This window comes from Syngnathus floridae, chromosome 1 (assembly GCF_059516105.1).
Source record: "Syngnathus floridae isolate MCC-2025c chromosome 1, RoL_Sflo_1.0, whole genome shotgun sequence".
Lineage (NCBI taxonomy): Eukaryota > Metazoa > Chordata > Actinopteri > Syngnathiformes > Syngnathidae > Syngnathus > Syngnathus floridae.
Window position 1 is genome coordinate 19,417,364 of NC_142413.1, and position 18,209 is coordinate 19,435,572.

Genomic DNA, 18,209 nt, shown 5'->3' on the forward strand with positions numbered 1-18,209 from the left:
TCGCCTGGGTGGCCTCTGAAATTTATTGTAAGTTACTTACATGTATTGCTAATAACTCCTAATAACTAATGCCAATAACCCTTCACTACATTTCTGCCGCTTTGATTGAATAGATGTGTCACTTGTTTGTGAGCTGTGAATTGACTTTAGACTGCATTTGCAAGAACCTGCTAGGCGTTACCAGTTGAATTGACATTAGACTGCATTTGCAAGAACCTGCTAGGCGTTAGCAAATTAACTGGTAGAACTGCTATCTCTAATTGCTCCTTGCACACACCTATCCTACTCGCTCGCATACATACTTGTCTTGTCCACCAGCTGGATGACTTTCACCTCTGAGTGATGTCTGTTGTCTACATGGTGAGAACCATTAAAAACCCCGGGCCCCAGTGGAGACATTGTGCCAGGTCACCATGCTCACTCTTCGTCCTTCACCAGGATCACAAGTTGACAGTGGATAAACAATGGGAGCAAACAGTCACTCCCACCAGCATCGATCTCACTCCCTCACTGCCGCCTTTTCTTTTTTTTTTTGCCAGCAACCGCCATGCTGATTCCACCTACACACAATTTATATGAAAGCTCCCTTGCGTCCTGCCTCTGGGTACCACAACTGACAAAAAATGATAAATGACCCACCACTTCCTTCTTCCGCCACCACCTCCGTGTGCGTTGGTTGTCCGAAGCAGTACAAGCCTATTTCTCCCTTCAGAAAATCCAATTGCGCGTGCTCCATTTCTTGAACCGGTACATTTTATTCTTGGTTGGAAGTTGAGGAGGCGGGTGGCTGTTAAAATCATTGCTTGCAGCTCATCCTTTAATTTCCACATGTAAACATGTCATTGCCGTAAATTCAAACATCTAAGACCATCCATACGCCTGACTTTAAGCTTTTCATGCTGATGAAGACAGTAAATTGTGTTTTCCAATGTTGTGCTCTCCAGTCACAGTGGTCTGTCTGCAGTGGCACTCTAAAGATTAAGGATGTATTCAGACCTGACTGTTTGGTCCACTTTAAAAAGAGCAGGGTTCGATTGTAACGCTGGTCCTGACCTTTTGTGCAGGTGTCAATACACGCAAACAAATCCTGATGCGGATTAAAGAAATGGACTGAGACCCACTTTTTAAAATCATTGTCTTTGGTCATTGTTGTCCAATGGGAGCACAGGTCATCACAGGAGTGGGTGTGTTTATAAAATATACTTTGCCTGCAAAATGTACAGTCTGAATAGGAATCGCACCAAAAGAAAACAATTAAGTCCGCTATTGGTCCGGACCAACAAAGGACTTTTCTGGTCTGAATACACCCTAAATCACACTACAGCGCATCCAAAGTGAGGTCAATTATTTCTCCTTTGCCTTCAGTCTGTTCTCGTTTTGTATCGGATTAATTTGTACTCTGTGTAATCACATGGATGTGCAGATAATTTTGACATGGCAGTTGGCAATTGGGATCTTGTTCATTTCAGCTCTTAAGCAGCTCTTGACTCCCATTGCTTCTTCTAATGCTGTTACCTTTTACAAATGTTCTCTATTTTCCAAACTCTTGCAAATGTTTTACTGTACAGATCTAGTCTCCCCATGACTGTAAATGGGGCATATCATATCTATAAATAGACTGTGATGGTAAACTAATGGGGGGATGGTGTGGTACCTTTTATTTATTGTGGTAGAGTTATTGTAAAAATGTTATCATATAAAAACACACACTTGTAACTTCTTAAAAAAAGACGACATTCTTGCCCTTTAGTATCGCCACATGCATGCATGCAAACACATGCATGCATGCAAACACGCACGCGCGCACACACACAAACACATGCATACATAGACACACACACGCACACACATTCCCCAGTCAAGATGCACACAAACAAACATTCACACGCACGCATACATACACACACGCACACATACCAGTCAAGATACATACACACAGACACACACACACACACACACGTACTAGTCAAGGCACGCACACACAAACATTTATGAGAATTGTAACCGCCTCCTACCAGATCAACTTTAATAAAAGGCAGCACAGGGGCAGTGCAACTTTGAAATACCTCGGAGCCGTCCTTAATAGACCTGATGTTAAGTAAGTACTGTGTGCTGTGTGACTGTTCGAATGTGTGATTGGATGCAACAAGTTGCCAAAAACTGAAACAACGGAGCAGCCTGAAAGTGACAACTTAAAGCTGTCCCATTGAAGTAAAGTGTATGGTGACTAGTCGTTGATATTTTTGCAGTTCGAAGGTGGGTCTAAAACATGTGATAGGGTTGAGTTTGCTCTATTGAAAGATTTTCACAGCATCAGTTGATTGGGATTGGATTATGGTTAAAATCAAGTCAACAATCAGTGATTAATGAAGCATTAAATGAGAAATTTTAATGAGGAAATATTTGGAATACTGTCTTGGTCCCCCTTATACCCTGAATTGTAAACATCTTCCTTGTGCGTATAGGTTAACATGCTAGGGATTTAGTGAGGAGATAATTAATTGACGAGGATTAATAATCGCACAAATTCTGTTGACACGTTTTGAGAGCTAAAAACAACAATATGATGAATCTGCTGGCAGTTATTTAACATGTGATGCTGTTTTGAGATTAGAGGATTTATTAGAAATCTTGAGAAATAGAGAAAAAGTTTTTATTTTTAAGTGTAAGCATGAACGATCATTTAACTCGGTTGGTCGCATTATTGTGACAGAGCCGTCGCTGAAATTTAGAAAATATTTTTAAAGTCCTGCTGTACTTTTCCAAAATTTAAGTGGACATCAGTGAGCAGGGAACTTGATCTGATTGTATTGCATCGGCACATATTCAGTTTATGTGTGTGTGTTGCTGTGTGCTTTTGCTAACAGTGACAGACACTATGACGGTTGTGGTGCGTTTGGGGTCCAATGGAAATCAGAGCATGCAGTTCAACCGGAGAACCTGGAGTCCTCGACTGTGATAGCCACTCAGCTGCTGTCAGAACAGCAGAGCGTCTTTAAAAGTGACTTTGTTCTTATTGTTGCAATATTTATTCTAGTCTAAAACAGTAAACAAAATCACGTTGATTCTTTTATTTTAATCACAATCACTTTAAATAGTTTATTTCTTACACCGTCTAAAACCTTTTTAAAAAAACTGTCACTTTTATTTAAAAAAAAAGGAATACAATTTAAAGAATATTTAGTATTTATTTCTATTAAATTATTCGACTCTCCATACATATATAGGAATAGGACTGTACGTGTTTCGTTGTAATATAACTGATTTTAATATAGGAGCTTAACAGATTTTTGTTGGCGGTGTGCCGCGAGATTTTTTCCAATGAAAAGGTGTGCCGTGATTGAAAAAAGGTTGGGAAACACTGCCTCAGAGTAACAAGAACGTAATAACGAACGGAGTCAGTTGGCATGCGGGTCCTCTCGGCTCATCCCGCGAGGTTCGACAACCGAATTTCGGCCGACATCCGAAGCAAAAAAATCTCCAATTTTTTGTTCGAATACCGATTTGTTTGAGAACCGGGACGTTCGAAAACCGAGGCACCACTGTATTTGGATTGAGTCATAATGGCCCTCCGAAAGAAGCTCTGATTACAATGCGGCCCGTGAAAAATAGTTTGACACCCCTGATTTAACTTAATAAACCTGTTCTCGTTTTGGCTTGCCCCGGTATAGGAAGTGTAGCAGTTAGTCCACGGAGAGGCGGTAGCATTTTTGCATGGCGCCTATATACGTAAAATGCAACAGGTTCCCAAAGGCTTGCTGACGCGAGGTGTTTTTGCATGGCACCTTGACGCGTGCCACGCCCAAAACGACACAAACAAGTAATCAGAAATGAATGTGAAGCAGCATAACTCGCATGCTACCTTTCACTATTAGTAACAATTAACATAGTAATTGAGTAGATCATCCATTCCTGAAAAACTAGAACGACATCAGTAACACTGTTACTTCGAACGTCGTTAGTCCCAACACTGCATATACACAACAATCTATTAGTAGACTTTTAAATCACATTACCTTCTTTACAAAGGATTTTGAAATGATATCTGATGATAAAGGTTGGAAGTGGGAAAGAAAAGAGAAGGATGAGGAATGTAAGTTGAGAATGGAACGTGAGTGACTCAGTGGACCTGAATAGGGATAACTTTATTAATGTCAAACTTATTTTGTGATTGGGCAATGGATTCAGTCAACAAGAGACTGAATAACTTGGTTGCTTCATTTACCTTCATCAATATGACAGAAGTTAATTACACATTAACAGCAATTGATTCATAGGAGACTTGCTTAAGCTTGAAGAAGTAAGGGACATAGGAACTTTGGAACTGTGTATAATTGTGCATAAAAGTCACACAGGCTGACAAAATGGACAAGCGACAGGAGGCCAGCATGGGAGATGTGATCAGTCGGTGCCGCCTGGTGCTGGGGACGGTGCCTGGTGTGCCTGCAGGATTGTGACTCCAAATCTCTTGAAATTGATGTAACTTGTTACTGTTGCATTCAAATCAAACTGTCAACATTTGTTAAAACTCAGTTCACTTGTCATTGCCGCTTTCAAATCAGTTACTAAACTTCCAGTTAACTTGCCATTACTGTATTCAAATCAAATGTTATCTTGGTGTATTATTTTGTTTCTTCCTCTTCTTGGTTATGGTGACATCATAGGTAATACTGTGGATATGTAGACTGTGCGTTTGGCAGTGTAAATCCTTGGTTTAAATCGGGACGGGACTCGATAAGCAGAATTACTTCAACCCGCCTTCCTTTTCAACAAGTCATATAAATAAAATTGTAATGAATGTTGATTATGTACTTGCCGAAATAAACAAGTCAAATGACAAAACAATAGGGCTTCAAATAACTAATGTATTGACATTGCTAAGTTAAAACAACTGATTTGAGTGGGAAATTATGCTAAGAACATGTCTTATTGTAATTTAATGGAATATCCTTATCATATTGCATCGAGGTGATCAAGGTTATTGATGGTGTTTGGCTTCCTCTCACGGCTCTCCTCCCACTCCCAGGGGAGTAATACCGTTGAGCAATGTCTTCATTTCACCTTTCAGCTCCACCATTCCCTAATGACCCCTACTGCGCTATCTCTACCTCTCCGCAGTGTTCCCATCACCCACAAAGCTCATCCACTCAGCTTTTCCTTCTGTGAGGTAATCCATTTTACACTATCATGATATTTCCAGATCCTCCCAACCGTATAGCTTCTGCTTGAGCTCGCCGGGCTTAAGTAGCATTAAAAATGATTCTGTTTTGTTTTCATCTCGGCACTAATTATCACCACAAAGTGAAATTATGAATGTGCCACAATAGCAGGGTCTCATGAGCTTTTATTTTTGAGAACCTTTGCGTTGATCGAATCTGACAGGATTCAATCTAATATACATTTAGGCTGAGCTCCCTCTTTGCAAAAAGCATTTTCCCGTCTTGCCTAGTTTTGCCATAATCACTCAGAGAATATTGTTATGATGAGTACCAAGGATATCGCATTATTTTTAAGGGCAAAATGATCTGAAAGTGCATACACACAGTTGAATAAATTAATTCCTGCTACGGCCTCAACTAAACGGTGGAAGTATTTGCAGCTCAGCAGAATCTACTGACTTGTGTTGTGCATTCCTATTGGCATAGGAAGCAGAAGTGGGAATTTGGCGCAATGGCCACTCTATTTCGCAGCACTAAGGCGTTAATCACAGTAGTCCCAGTGAATGCATGAAATGGAATGCACATTTCAAATTCAATATTGATGAATGCAAGAACTGGCTTTATAGCAAAAAAGTGAAGCTTCTGAAAGTAACCTTAAAAAAATAAATTAAATCGGCAGCATGTTTGTTGTTGCAGATGTGCTGAAAATTGATTATGTCAAAGAAAGAGTGAACAGAATACAAATGTGCATTCATCGCTTTTACTTTTCGTACTTTTGATGAATGGTCCCGTATGGCCCACATCATATGATATAGTCACGTCATTTTACAGTTTCCTCTAATTCTTTCCATGTTAATCCTTTCAAAGCAACTTGTGTAATTACACTCCTGACATACACACATTTGGTGCAGTTCACAGTGTCAAGACTAACCGGATTACAGTTTACATGATTCTTAACTATTTAATACTTCATTTAAGGCCTTAGTACATATATTGAATACTTGTATCAGTGTTGTTTTTTAATGAATTTAGCTTTAGGGACTACTATGTTTTGTTTGCTAAATTTATTTCATTACATAAAAAAAGCAGATTGTTTTCATGCAAATTTGAATAAATCTATTTTCTGCCCCATTTAATAGGAAATTGTACAATTTCATAATTAAGTAACCCATTTCTAAATGTTTCCTTATTACCTTTTACACCCTGGCTCATATCATTAGAGTGAAAGGATTAACTTTATAATGTGATGAGTTTTAGGCCATATTACCCATGCCTATAATGGTCACAATGGTGGATAAGCGCCAATAATAAGGAAGGCAGAACGAAGTGACACAAACAGTAGCTCGTCCTATTCAACCCCACCCCCCACCCACCCCCAATTCGCTGTGCCCCTGAATGAGACATAACTCCGGTGCTGCCATGGACAATGGTTGCCAAGACATGTGGCGAGTGAACGCGGTAGTTAATTGTCTGTCAGCAGCAGGGCGGTGGATTGGATCGGGCAGAGCAGGAAGAAAACGGGCCATTTTGATTCATTTGGGCTCCGAGGTTTAGAAATCCTTTGAAATTTTGTCAAATATCATCAACCAGATGACTGTATTCATGCACTGACCCTCCTGACAAGGCCTTATTCACAGTTAAACAGAAGTTCAAAGGCAATAATGGTAAGCAGGTGGGGGAGGAGGCTACATATGGTCAAACCTTGCATTGTTTACTCTGAGTTGTTGCAGCTGAGGACCAGCCTCCATCTCCCTCTTCCTCATCACTTCTCATTAATCTAACTGTGTAGCTCTGGCCTACTTCCCATGAGTTAGAGGGAAGGGAGCAGGTTAGAGCGGCCTTCTCCTCTGACTGAAGTCATTTGTCTTGCCTCTCTCCCCATCACCTGCTTCTTTGTGCCAACATTTCCTTCTGTCACCCTCGCCCTTCAAATCCTTGAGGGCAGATTTTTTTTTTTAAATTGACGCGCTTGCTTGCACCAATGTGTTTTCTCAACCTCAGCAGCAGCAGCCCCTCCTTCCTCTTCTGTGTAGCTCTCTGTCTGTCTCTATTTATGGTGACTGTCAGGCAATGTGCACAATTAGAGGGCTCATATTGGGAATGTGCTCTCTTTGCATCTTTTGAGAACAAAAATGTTGGCTTGCTAATACGCATTTTCCTCCATCTGCGTCTTTGTGCGTGGCATAAGACTGACTCTTTGGCAGCACTCTGGTCTCTATCCACCTTTTTGGCTGCTCTTTAGTATGGATTGGATATGTCCTCTGGCACCCATAAAATATTTATACTTGGATATATTCCTCCTCTACATTTTTTTTCATCTATTGTTTTGGTAGCGCGATGCATACATTTGGGTGTTTTCCTCACCAGTGGTAATCATCTAAATTAAATTTGAGATTCATTAGCCAATCTTTCATTCTTTCAGTGTGACCATCCCTGTTAAATTTCATGCAATAAACTACAATTTAGCATGTTACTTCACAGGGCTTTCCCTTTACCCCACTTTCCTTGGTTCGCTTTGGGTCATCATAGTTTAAAGGTCAATAAGGCTAAACGGATATAATCGCTGTGACTTGGGGGAAAATGTGTGTGTTCCAACTCTGTGTATTTTTCACAATGTAGTCTGCTCGCAGTCCATGTCAACACAGTCACGATGGCACAACATTCTCTCTCTCGGCAATCGTTACTAATTACATGTTACTCATTAACTAAGTTTGACACTTGGACAAGGATCAAAGACTGGTGTGCGGGTGCCCGTTTGATCTTATTTAGGTATTTTTCAAACAGAGTGTGTTGTTGCTGGTGTCGGAGCTAAATGAAATCCCAGGCTGTGAAAAAAATAAATACAAACTCAAGATGAAACAGCTGCCTGGACTGAGCAGTAAGGCAAACCCTCAGACGTAGTGCACGGTGAAAGTACTACAGACCAAAAAAAAAAAAAAAAATTTGGACTGTAAAGGGCAGTTTTGGCAGGATGGAATTTGATTTGCATCGCCTACTTAGTTTTTAATGTTGCTTGCATCTTCTCACCCATAAATATTTGAACATTTGAAAAGGATTCTGGGAATGTCTTGCAAAATCATCAAAGACATCGTTTTGTTTGTGAAAAAAAAAAAGAAAAGAAAGCAGTCAGTCTTCTGTTCAGGTCTTCAACCTCTTCAAGGGAAAAAAATCTTTGTCTATGCAAAATCTTGCTTTTATGTCTTTGTCAAATGTTTAAAGAGTCAATCAGAAGATACTGTATTTGCTTTGTGAAGAAGAATTTATTTTGCTCTAGAGTTACGGATGGCTAATCAATAATTAAAGATTAGGAGGCAATGACGATTTAGCTTCATTTGACTGGCGGAAAATATATCCCGTTATCTGGTAAGGCTCTTTAAACTTTGATCGAGTCTCTGTGTGATTGAGACAAACTGGCTAATTAATTTCAACTAATTCAAACCGGTATTTGGTACTGCACACTGATTTTATCCGCTTTCACTTTTTCTTTAAAAAACAACAACAATAATTTTGTTTTCTGTGGAGAAACTTGAACCCAAGTGGTGGAAGTGTGATTGCCCTTGGAGAGAGAGAGATGCAGTCTTAGCTGCAAGCCTAGCGGCAGGAAAGAACATAGAGGTTGACCTTGATCACTTTTAATGGAAAGTGTGCTGGCTCCATTTCCCACACCCAATAGGCTGTGTAAAATGATAGCTATCTTTATAGAATCCTCTTATAATCTGTGGGTTGTTTTGCTTCACCAGGTCGCTGCAAAATCAATGCATCGATTGTAGCTGATGGGCCGCATTGTAAGTGTTGTGTTATGTTGGCTTGCTTTTAACCTGAACCAATTTTTAATTAAGTTCCCATCAAACAATAATGGTTTAGTCAAATCAATTCTGTGGTTTTGCTTGTAACTGGTAATATTGTTGTTTCTTTTAATGATAACTGTGTGTCGATTTTTCTTCAGTATTTTTGTTATTGCGTTTATTTGTGATCATTGTATGGAAGAAGGGTAATGATGCTCATCAGTCTCATTTGACCAGCAAACCTCTTTCATAAATATTTTGTAACATGCAGTCTGAACCGGGAATCGCTGCCCTCGAGTCTTTGTTGTCACTTAGACTCTGCATATTAATTATGTGAAGGCTGCACTTTTTGTGGGAGTTTACTTTAGTGCACACAGGTCGGGTGTCTGCGTAGGGGGAATTGGCACCGCTTTACTTTTGTGTAGGTGAGCACACGAATATTGTGGAGTGAATCTTTGGAGTCCGGGCACAGGCAGTGTAAACGTCTCCCACAAACCTTTAAACCCACACAAAAAAGGAATGCCAGGTCATTATTTTTATATGAGGTGATATTGTTTTTGATAGTTAAATGTGTTTTTTGGGTTTTTTTGTGGTCTTGTTTTGCAGATATTCTGCTGCTGGAATGACGTGACCCCATGCATCTCCCGAAATCGTTCTGCAATCAAGAATATTAATCAAAACCTAGCCAGGACATGGTTGGGAAGCTCGCATGATGAGAAGGTGATGGAGTCTTCCATCATTTTTACCCACCACTGACTCATCCTGTCAGCTTTTCATCAGAGGCAGAAGTGTGTACCAGTGATCCAAGGCCATCCACTTCTCTGCCATGGTGACATAAGCGGCATTGCAAAATGAGGGCAAGTCAACGTGAACCCATCTCATTTCTTTCTCCAGTAGCTGCTACAGCTGCCACCTCAACACCTTTTGCGGTTTGTTCCAAAAAAGACTGATTTTTTTTTTTTTTTTCGTGAACAGTCACAGCTCACCGTTATCAACCCTCCTGCGGGGGGAGCGGTGCGGCGAGAGACGATGCTGGGATGCGTGACTCGCCTCCGTCGGCTGGTCCGTCTCCTCCCTCTGCAGATGTCCCTCCTCCTCCTCTTTCTCTTCTGCACTGTCAGCGTCTTCATCTCGGCCTACTTCCTTTATGGCGTCAAGCGGGAGCTAGAGCCATCAGTAGTGGGCGTGTCTGGTTCAGAGGGAGCTTCGGCCGACTCGGACGACCTGAGGGTCACGCCGTCTCGACTTTTACCGCTGCGTAGCGTCTCTGGAGGCCCCGGGGTGGATCCTGCCGGGGCCAGGACAGATCCTGTAGTGCTGGTCTTTGTGGAAAGTCAGTATTCGCAACTGGGTCAGGATATTGTGGCCATTTTAGAGGATGGCCGCTTCCAGTACCGGACTGAGATATCGCCCGGGAAAGGGGACATGCCAACATTGACGGACAAGGAGAGAGGACGTTTCACACTGGTGATTTACGAAAACATTCTCAAGTATGTTAACCTGGACGCGTGGAACCGAGAGCTGCTGGATAAGTACTGTGTGGAATATGGAGTGGGCATCATTGGCTTCTTCAAGGTTAGCACACACAGTCTCTACCCCCCTCCCCCCAACACACACACACACATATCCCCCCCCGATCGAAGTTTCACCTCCTGCCTTGTCCATCTGTCTGTGCCATCTTAAAGCAGATGGGATTCACGGGAGTTGGGCAAAATCTGCTCGTTTACAATATCACTTAGCCCCCTTTCACGCTTTCACGTGTTTTATCACTCATCTCGTTTTTACTTTGTCCTAAAATATGGTTCTGTCTCTCCGTCTCACGCTCCCCTTTAATCTCCAGTCTATTAGCCCAAGAGTATAGTTTTCACAACTTAGTCCACACGCACGCACGCACACACACACACACACACACACACACACACACACACACACACACACACACACACTTCTGCAGCATGGCAATAATATAGAGTGAGGGAGAGACGTATAGATGGTGTATTGTGATTTTAGGTGGTGTAGGTGAAGGTAGCAACGGTTGGCGGGATTTGGTGAGAGCATCAGAAGCAAACAATGCATCCCAGTGACTAAAGTCCTGCTGGAGTATCTGTGAGCGTCAAAGTACACAATACATCACATGCCCAGCACTTCCAATATTACAAACCTTGGCAGTTAATTTTTTATATTTTATTAAAAAATGTTGAAAAAAGTTCGGTATGGGAAATAAAGTTAAACCAAAAATTGTAAGTATATCCAAGCCAAAAACTGCATTTTTGGGGGGCCCGTCAAGTATTCTGTATTGTCATATTATATCACATTACATTACATATTTTTGTTGTTGGTTTTGTTCATTGTATAGTATTTCATGACAACTACAGTGATTCCAATTGTCAGAAGGCCCAATTGGTGCCAGCTACGTGAGAGTGGGAGTTAGTGGGTTGGTTTCAATTACATAACACACCATGTTCTTGCATGCTTTGAAATGCATGGATAATGTGAATACTAGAAGGGACATGCTGGAGCGTTTCTCACAAAGTCAGGATTTTTATATTATTCAAAACGCTCAATTACATGCACGTTCCTGTCAAGACGCTGCTAATAAATATTTAATCTAATCGTAATACTTAGCACTTAGCAAATGTTGTGAACTGAGCAAACGAACCCTGTCACTAAAACCGATTCAGTCTGGATATCTATATCTGAGTAGTAGAATAGATGTTGCCTCCAAAAGACCTCAAGGAAAATGCACAAGTGGAAGCTTGCAGCCAATAGGCAATGGGGATGTGAGCGCGCCCAGAGAATGGGGATTTTAGGAGAGGAATGTTTCACAGAATAAGCGCTGAACCTTTGAATGTTAAAGGACACAGCGGGAGGCTTATTCATTTTGTCTGCAGTCTCAGATCAGAGCAGATTGAGCATAGCAGGTAGAAGCTGTCTCGTGCATTCACATTTGGGTAGGCCTGACATCTCTTATTTCACGCATGATGGGAGAAATCTGGGAATTATAGCCGATACATTTCCCTCCTCATCACTGTGCCGTGTAATGAATTGGTGTGATTTCTCTCGTCTTTCTCTCAGGCCAACGAGAACAGTCTGCTGAGTGCGCAGCTGAAAGGATTCCCGCTCTTTCTCCACTCCAACTTGGGTCTAAAGGACTGCTCGGTTAACCCCAAGTCACCCCTACTCTTTATCACCCGATCCGGACAGCCGCTGCCCGGGCCTCTCCCTGGAGATGACTGGACCGTCTTCCAATCCAACCACTCAACGTACGAGCCAGTGTTGCTCGCCAAAACTCAATCGGCGGAGAGCATTCCGTCCATGGGACAGAATGCTGCTCTGCTCCCGTCGGTGGTGCAGGACTTGGGCCTTCACGATGGCATCCAGAGGGTCCTGTTTGGGAATAACTTGGCCTTCTGGCTCCACAAGCTGGTGTTTGTGGATGCCGTGGCCTTTCTTACCGGGAAGAGGCTCTCGTTGTCCCTGGAGCGCTACATCCTGGTAGATGTGGATGACATCTTTGTGGGAAAAGAGGGCACCCGCATGAAGGTGTCTGATGTAAAGGTGAGTTTGTATCTATTGTGTGTGTGTGTGCGTGTGCGTGTGTGTGCGTCTCATTCAAAGTGGAGCAACTTTATCACAGAATAAAACTAAATTCGCTTTTAAAATGGTATCACATAGTAGTTGTCAGCCATCTGTTTGCTGTAATAAAAAAAGTTACCTCACAGAGGCATGCTGTGCCAGTGATATTGACAGCTCCTCTTCTCCATCCACTTTTCCTTTTGAATGCATTTGTCCCTGTAGGCTGCTCAAAGCTGACAGGCCCCAACGCTCGCACAGTCACAGAAGCTCCAGAGTGATGAATATTTCAGGGGCCCGGAGACATTGAAAGAATGTTGAAAAGATCCTTACTCGTGTCCCCTCGCTGTGGAACAGACCCCCTCACAAGTTGAGGTAGAGGATGTAGGAAAAGTTATGGGGAGGATGCATCAAGGCTTCCTCGTGGGTGACGCCGCAGCAAACTTTTAGGAATACATCACACCATGACAAGATGGCGAAATGTGCGCGCGGGTGTGCGCTGGGAGTCTCAACCAGCAGATCAAATGAAACAAACACCCAAAATCAGAGGAAAGCCAAATATCAAACGGAATGGAGGAGAAGAGTGAGGCAGCAGGGAGAGGGGATTGGCGGATGTTTACTGAAAGCAAGCTACAGGATGAAATATGCATGCGGGCCCGTCCGTGCGCGTCGTCGTCTTTGTGCTGCCTCATTAATGTGCCCGTACACCAGCTCACTCCTCACGCGCCTCTCCTCCCACTCTGTGTTCAGGCGCTGCTGGAGACGCAGAGGGAGATGCGCACCCATGTTCCCAACTTCACCTTCAATCTGGGCTTCTCAGGAAAATTCTTTCACGCTGGTAAGGCTCCTCGTGTGACAAGCTGAGACTGAATAAAATAACGCTTTGAGATTGTGAATTTGAGGCTCATAATATTTTTATTCCCTTCCGTCGCCTTTACGTACTGTCTTTTTTTTTTTTAACATTCTCTTATCTACGCCCTGCCTCACTAATATTTGAACTCTTATGACTCGATTCATTTCTTAAATCGCTCACCCTTTTCCATCTTCCCTCTTTCTTCTACCCCCACCAACGCATTTTAAACACTTCTTAAATTCCCCTATCGCCCTGCACGCCCACCTCCCGCCTCCTCCCTCTTTGAATATCCAGGATCAGAGGAGGAAGACCTGGGCGATGACCTGCTGCTTTCCTATGTGAAGGAGTTCTGGTGGTTCCCTCACATGTGGAGCCACATGCAGCCCCATCTCTTCCACAACCAGTCTGTGCTGGCTGAGCAGATGCTGCTCAACAAAAAGTTTGCCCTGGTGAGTGGAAGAAAAAAAAAGGGGAGGGTGCAGTACACACCTTGATGGAATCGTGATAAAATTATTTTTTGCACCCTGCCTGAACTCTTTCTCTGCTGTTGTTCCCTTGGCATCCAGGAGCATGGAATCCCTATCAACATGGGATATGCTGTGTCACCGCACCATTCAGGCGTCTACCCAGTCCACTTGCAATTGTACGACGCCTGGAAGAAGGTTTGGAGCATCAAAGTGACGAGCACTGAGGAGTACCCGCATCTCAAGCCGGCCCGCTTTCGGCGGGGTTTTATTCACAGCGGCATTAGCGTAAGAGCACTTTTCAGACATCCATGAGGCCTCATTATGTCATTACCTCTGGTGTGTCACCATCTATCAATATTCTCCTTCACTGTTGGCATGCACTATCCTTTTTTACCACCTCCTCATATTTTGCATTATATATCTATCTCGGTCCTTGTGCTGAATACAGTGCCCCCCCCACACACACACACACACCACACACACACACACACACACACAGGCACATACACACGTACACTATTCGTGCAAGATAGGGACTGCAACAGTCCAAATGACATGCAACATGTGAAGCGGCTTACAGGTAATTATGCAGATACACAATATACACCCCAAAAATGGCTTTTTGCCATAAAATTCTAGAAAACAAAAAGACTTTTGTTGTGTTTGTCATATTACAAAAAACACAAATAGTTGGGATTGAAGTATACATCTGCGAATTGTTGTATTTGTGAATGCCAAACCGCAACTCTGTGTGTGTGTGTGTGTGTGTGTGTGTGTGTGTGTGTGTGTGTGTGTGTGTGTGTGTGTGTGTGTGTGTGTGTGTGTGTGTGTGTGTGTGTGTGTGTGTGTGTGTGTGTGTGTGTGTGTGTGTGTGTGTGTGTGTGTGTGTGTGTGTGTGTGTGTGTGTGTGTGTGTGTGTGTGTGTGTGTGTGTGTGTGTGTGTGTGTGTGTGTGTGTGTGTGTGTGTGTGTGTGTGTGCGCGCGCGTGCGTGTGCGTGTTGGGTGCGTGGGGGGGGGGGGGGGGGTCTGCTGTATAAAATTTCCAAAGAAGAATTTGAGCGGAATAAATTGGCTCAAAAGGAACAAAAAAATAATCTTATCGACTTCTCTCCCCGGATGACTTTCATAGCTGATGGAAAACTGTGCAGCCTCAGTCCAGTTTCTTTGTAGTCTTGGCATTCAGCGGGTCTGTGTGGTCTCTGCACTGTCCTCCCCGTCCTTGACATAGTCTGAATGTACTCGTCTCCCCCGCTTAGCGATGATTGATATTCAGTTCCCCAGACACTTCAAAGTGTAAACGCAATCCCATCAATTTCCATATAGACGTGGACGCGAATAAGCGGTTTGCTTTGGCTAGATGAGCTGCATAATATGGACGTTACTGGGAGCAAACAATATATGGGCTAAGTGCCAGGAGTGTGCGCTGCACGGCTCCTCGTCTCAGCGGAGGGCTGACGATGTGTGTTTTTAGCATTTGGTATGTGCATGTGTGGTTATTATTTCATTTCCGCTTTTTGGTTTGTTGACTCTATGTGTGTGTTCTCACAGGTGCTGCCCAGGCAGACGTGCGGTCTTTTCACACACACCATCTTCTATAAAGACTACCCAGGCAGCCCCAATGAGCTGGACAAAATCATCAACGGAGGAGAACTCTTCCTCACGGTTCTGCTGAACCCAGTAAGTCCAAACGCAGCCTTTGTCTGATACATATAGCTCAGATAACTGCTGATGTTCATCTGAATTTAAGTCAGGGGCAGACCGATGACTCGTCGATGAGTCATGCAGCGCCATCTCTTTGTGCTTTGCTTTGAGATCTTTGTTGCTTTATTCCAAATGTTACCCGTATTCCTCCCTGTTCCACACAACCATGCATACTGGTTATCTTTCCCCAATCACGCAAATATTAACTGCTAGTACTACAAGTTCCAGTAGCAGCTGCATATTTGATGTTTTACTGTCTCCATCACGTCCCAGCTGTTTGGCGTTCTCCAGCCATACGTCATGCTGAAAATTAATTCCAGTCTGTGTCCTTGTGGTGTCTCGTCCAATATTGGGGGCTCTCTGACCACAATTGATTTCATTTTATCCCCAAGCAAAGTATTATGTGGCGATCGTGTTGAATATTGAATATTGTGTTTTAAAATCTACTTTAGTGTCAGAGCTGGTAAAAGATCATCACTTTTTCCATTGTATCATCCTTTTATTAGAGTCCAAGTGTTTTGTCACTTTGGCCGTTCCTTTCAATCCTCAACAATTGTTCTTCATCGTGCTGTTTAAGCTTCAGTTCTGACAGCAGCTTCTCTCCCAATAGATCAGCATCTTCATGACCCATTTGTCCAACTACGGAAATGACCGTCTTGGCCTGTACACCTTTAAAAGCCTAATGATGTTTGTCAAGACCTGGACAAATCTAAAAATGCAGACCCTCCCGCCAATGCAGCTGGCCCAAAAATACTTCAGCCTGTTCCCATCTGAGAGAGATCCACTCTGGCAGGTAAGGACACAATACTAATTTGAGATTGTTTTCTAATTGTGTCTTTATAAAGCCACTTTTGACTTTCACTTATGCTTTAGCAGACCAACTCAAATGATATTTGTAGGCGGTTTTGTTTTAAATTGGTTACATTCCGTCAAAAACAATTTGGTAGTTGATTGGAATGCAGCTTTTACATATTCAATTCCATTTCATTATTGTTATTTGACTTTATTTTCTTTTTTATTTATTTATGCGTCCTATTGTGTTTTATTGTTATAGGATCCATGTGAAGACAAAAGGCATAAAGACATCTGGTCCAAGGAAAAAACTTGTGACCGCTTCCCCAAGCTACTTGTCATTGGGCCTCAGAAGACAGGTGAGAAACTGTACTTCATCCCCCCCTGCAGGTTGCAGGGAAATTGATGCTGTGCCATCTAGTAGTTAGCCCTAAAAGCACCGGAATAACTCTCGGGGAATTAGATATTGTTTCTTCAATGGGCACTAGTTTGTTATTAAGGATTTTTTGCTCAGTTATGCAGTTTCCACGACACGAGTGTCAGTCTTCACTGTACGAGGTACAAAGTAATTGGATTTGTCCTTGCTTAATCCTCTTTTCTTGCTCTTTTTTTTCCCCCCTCCCTGCTGTCAACTGCATTCTGTCTCTCTCTGGCCTCTCAGGCACAACAGCGCTCTACCTGTTCCTTAGCATGCACCCCGACCTGACCAGTAACTACCCCAGCAAGGAGACTTTTGAAGAGATCCAGTTCTTCAATGGTCACAACTATCACAGAGGCATTGATTGGTAAGAAAGCACACTTAGGCCACAATTCAAAGTCATAGATTGTTCGCCTACTTATTTGCTGTTTTGTGCGCTTTCTGAAATGCCACAAGATGGCGCCAAACCCCCATGTAATAGTGAAGTAGTCGTACTTGTGGCATCTTGGTTCCAAGGAGCTTTGATTAAATGACTTATCCCGACTTCGAGGCAAGCTTGATAAGTCGGAGACGAGCTAAATTTAGCTAAGGAGGCGGAAGATGTTACAAGTGTCATTGCTGCAGTTACACGCACACTTCGGATGCATTTCAAAAGAATCTTGTCATTTGTCAGCAACTTCTTTTTAACTCTGTCATTGCCAGTTCCCCCTATCGTCAGCCATTGTTTTGGCTATCTTTAAATATGTTCTTTTGAACATAAGAACAGACATTCCACAGCCTAGTCACATCAAATGTATTATGCCACCAAGCAGGATAATTTGATTGCAACCAAAATCATTCAGTACAACGTAATTTGGAAGACAGCACGTCGGCAATTCAGAGTAAATGTTTAAATTTCACTGTGAAGATAATCTAAAGCAACAGACTAATATTCATTGGGGAATTTTTCTGCAAACGGTGCATTAGAAATGTAAATTCATACCAGCGGCGATCACAACAAACACACTCATTAATGAACGATACCGTCAAGCTAATTGATATTGATATGATCTGCCCGTAGCCACACATGCAAGCAGAATTTCAAAAGGTTGAATGAGAACAGCGTCAGAGAATTCAGGATTTGGAAAGCCTTTCCCTCTGCATCGTGATGCTTCGTGTGGGCGTCAAACCGTGTGTGCAGAGAACAACTGCAGCCATATCCACGGAAAGCAAATTGCACCTGACCAACTGTGACCGCCATTAAGTCAGAGTGTTTGTGTGCTGTCAGGTATATGGAGTACTTCCCCCTGCCCTCCAATGCTAGCTCTGACTACTACTTTGAGAAGAGTGCCAACTACTTTGATTCTGACGTGACTGCTCAGAGGGCCGCAGCGCTCCTGCCCAAAGCCAAAATCATCGCCATCCTCATCAACCCAGCCGACAGAGCGTACTCTTGGTACCAGGTGGGTAATCCCGAAGAGC

At 42.8% G+C, this 18,209-nt stretch overlaps 1 protein-coding gene across 4 annotated transcripts in view; it reads left to right on the forward strand.

The window, feature by feature from the left end:
• LOC148404459 (bifunctional heparan sulfate N-deacetylase/N-sulfotransferase 1-like) overlaps positions 1–18,209 on the forward strand; it is a 43,378-nt gene that overhangs the window by 22,300 nt on the left and 2,869 nt on the right. The window contains exons 2-13 of one of the 4 annotated variants that reach the window (XM_088382926.1): positions 5,069–5,167; positions 9,551–9,801; positions 9,920–10,519; positions 12,020–12,502; positions 13,268–13,355; positions 13,665–13,819; positions 13,937–14,122; positions 15,386–15,514; positions 16,149–16,331; positions 16,593–16,689; positions 16,992–17,115; positions 18,016–18,190. In XM_088382926.1, coding sequence (XP_088239052.1) covers positions 9,796–9,801; positions 9,920–10,519; positions 12,020–12,502; positions 13,268–13,355; positions 13,665–13,819; positions 13,937–14,122; positions 15,386–15,514; positions 16,149–16,331; positions 16,593–16,689; positions 16,992–17,115; positions 18,016–18,190 — 2,226 coding nt within the window. In that variant the 5' untranslated portion in view covers positions 5,069–5,167; positions 9,551–9,795. Of the gene's footprint in view, positions 1–1,959; positions 2,099–5,068; positions 5,168–8,899; positions 8,945–9,550; positions 9,802–9,919; positions 10,520–12,019; positions 12,503–13,267; positions 13,356–13,664; positions 13,820–13,936; positions 14,123–15,385; positions 15,515–16,148; positions 16,332–16,592; positions 16,690–16,991; positions 17,116–18,015; positions 18,191–18,209 lie in introns of those variants that run through there. The other 3 variants (XM_088382916.1, XM_088382933.1, XM_088382908.1) reach the window with 3 other exon arrangements.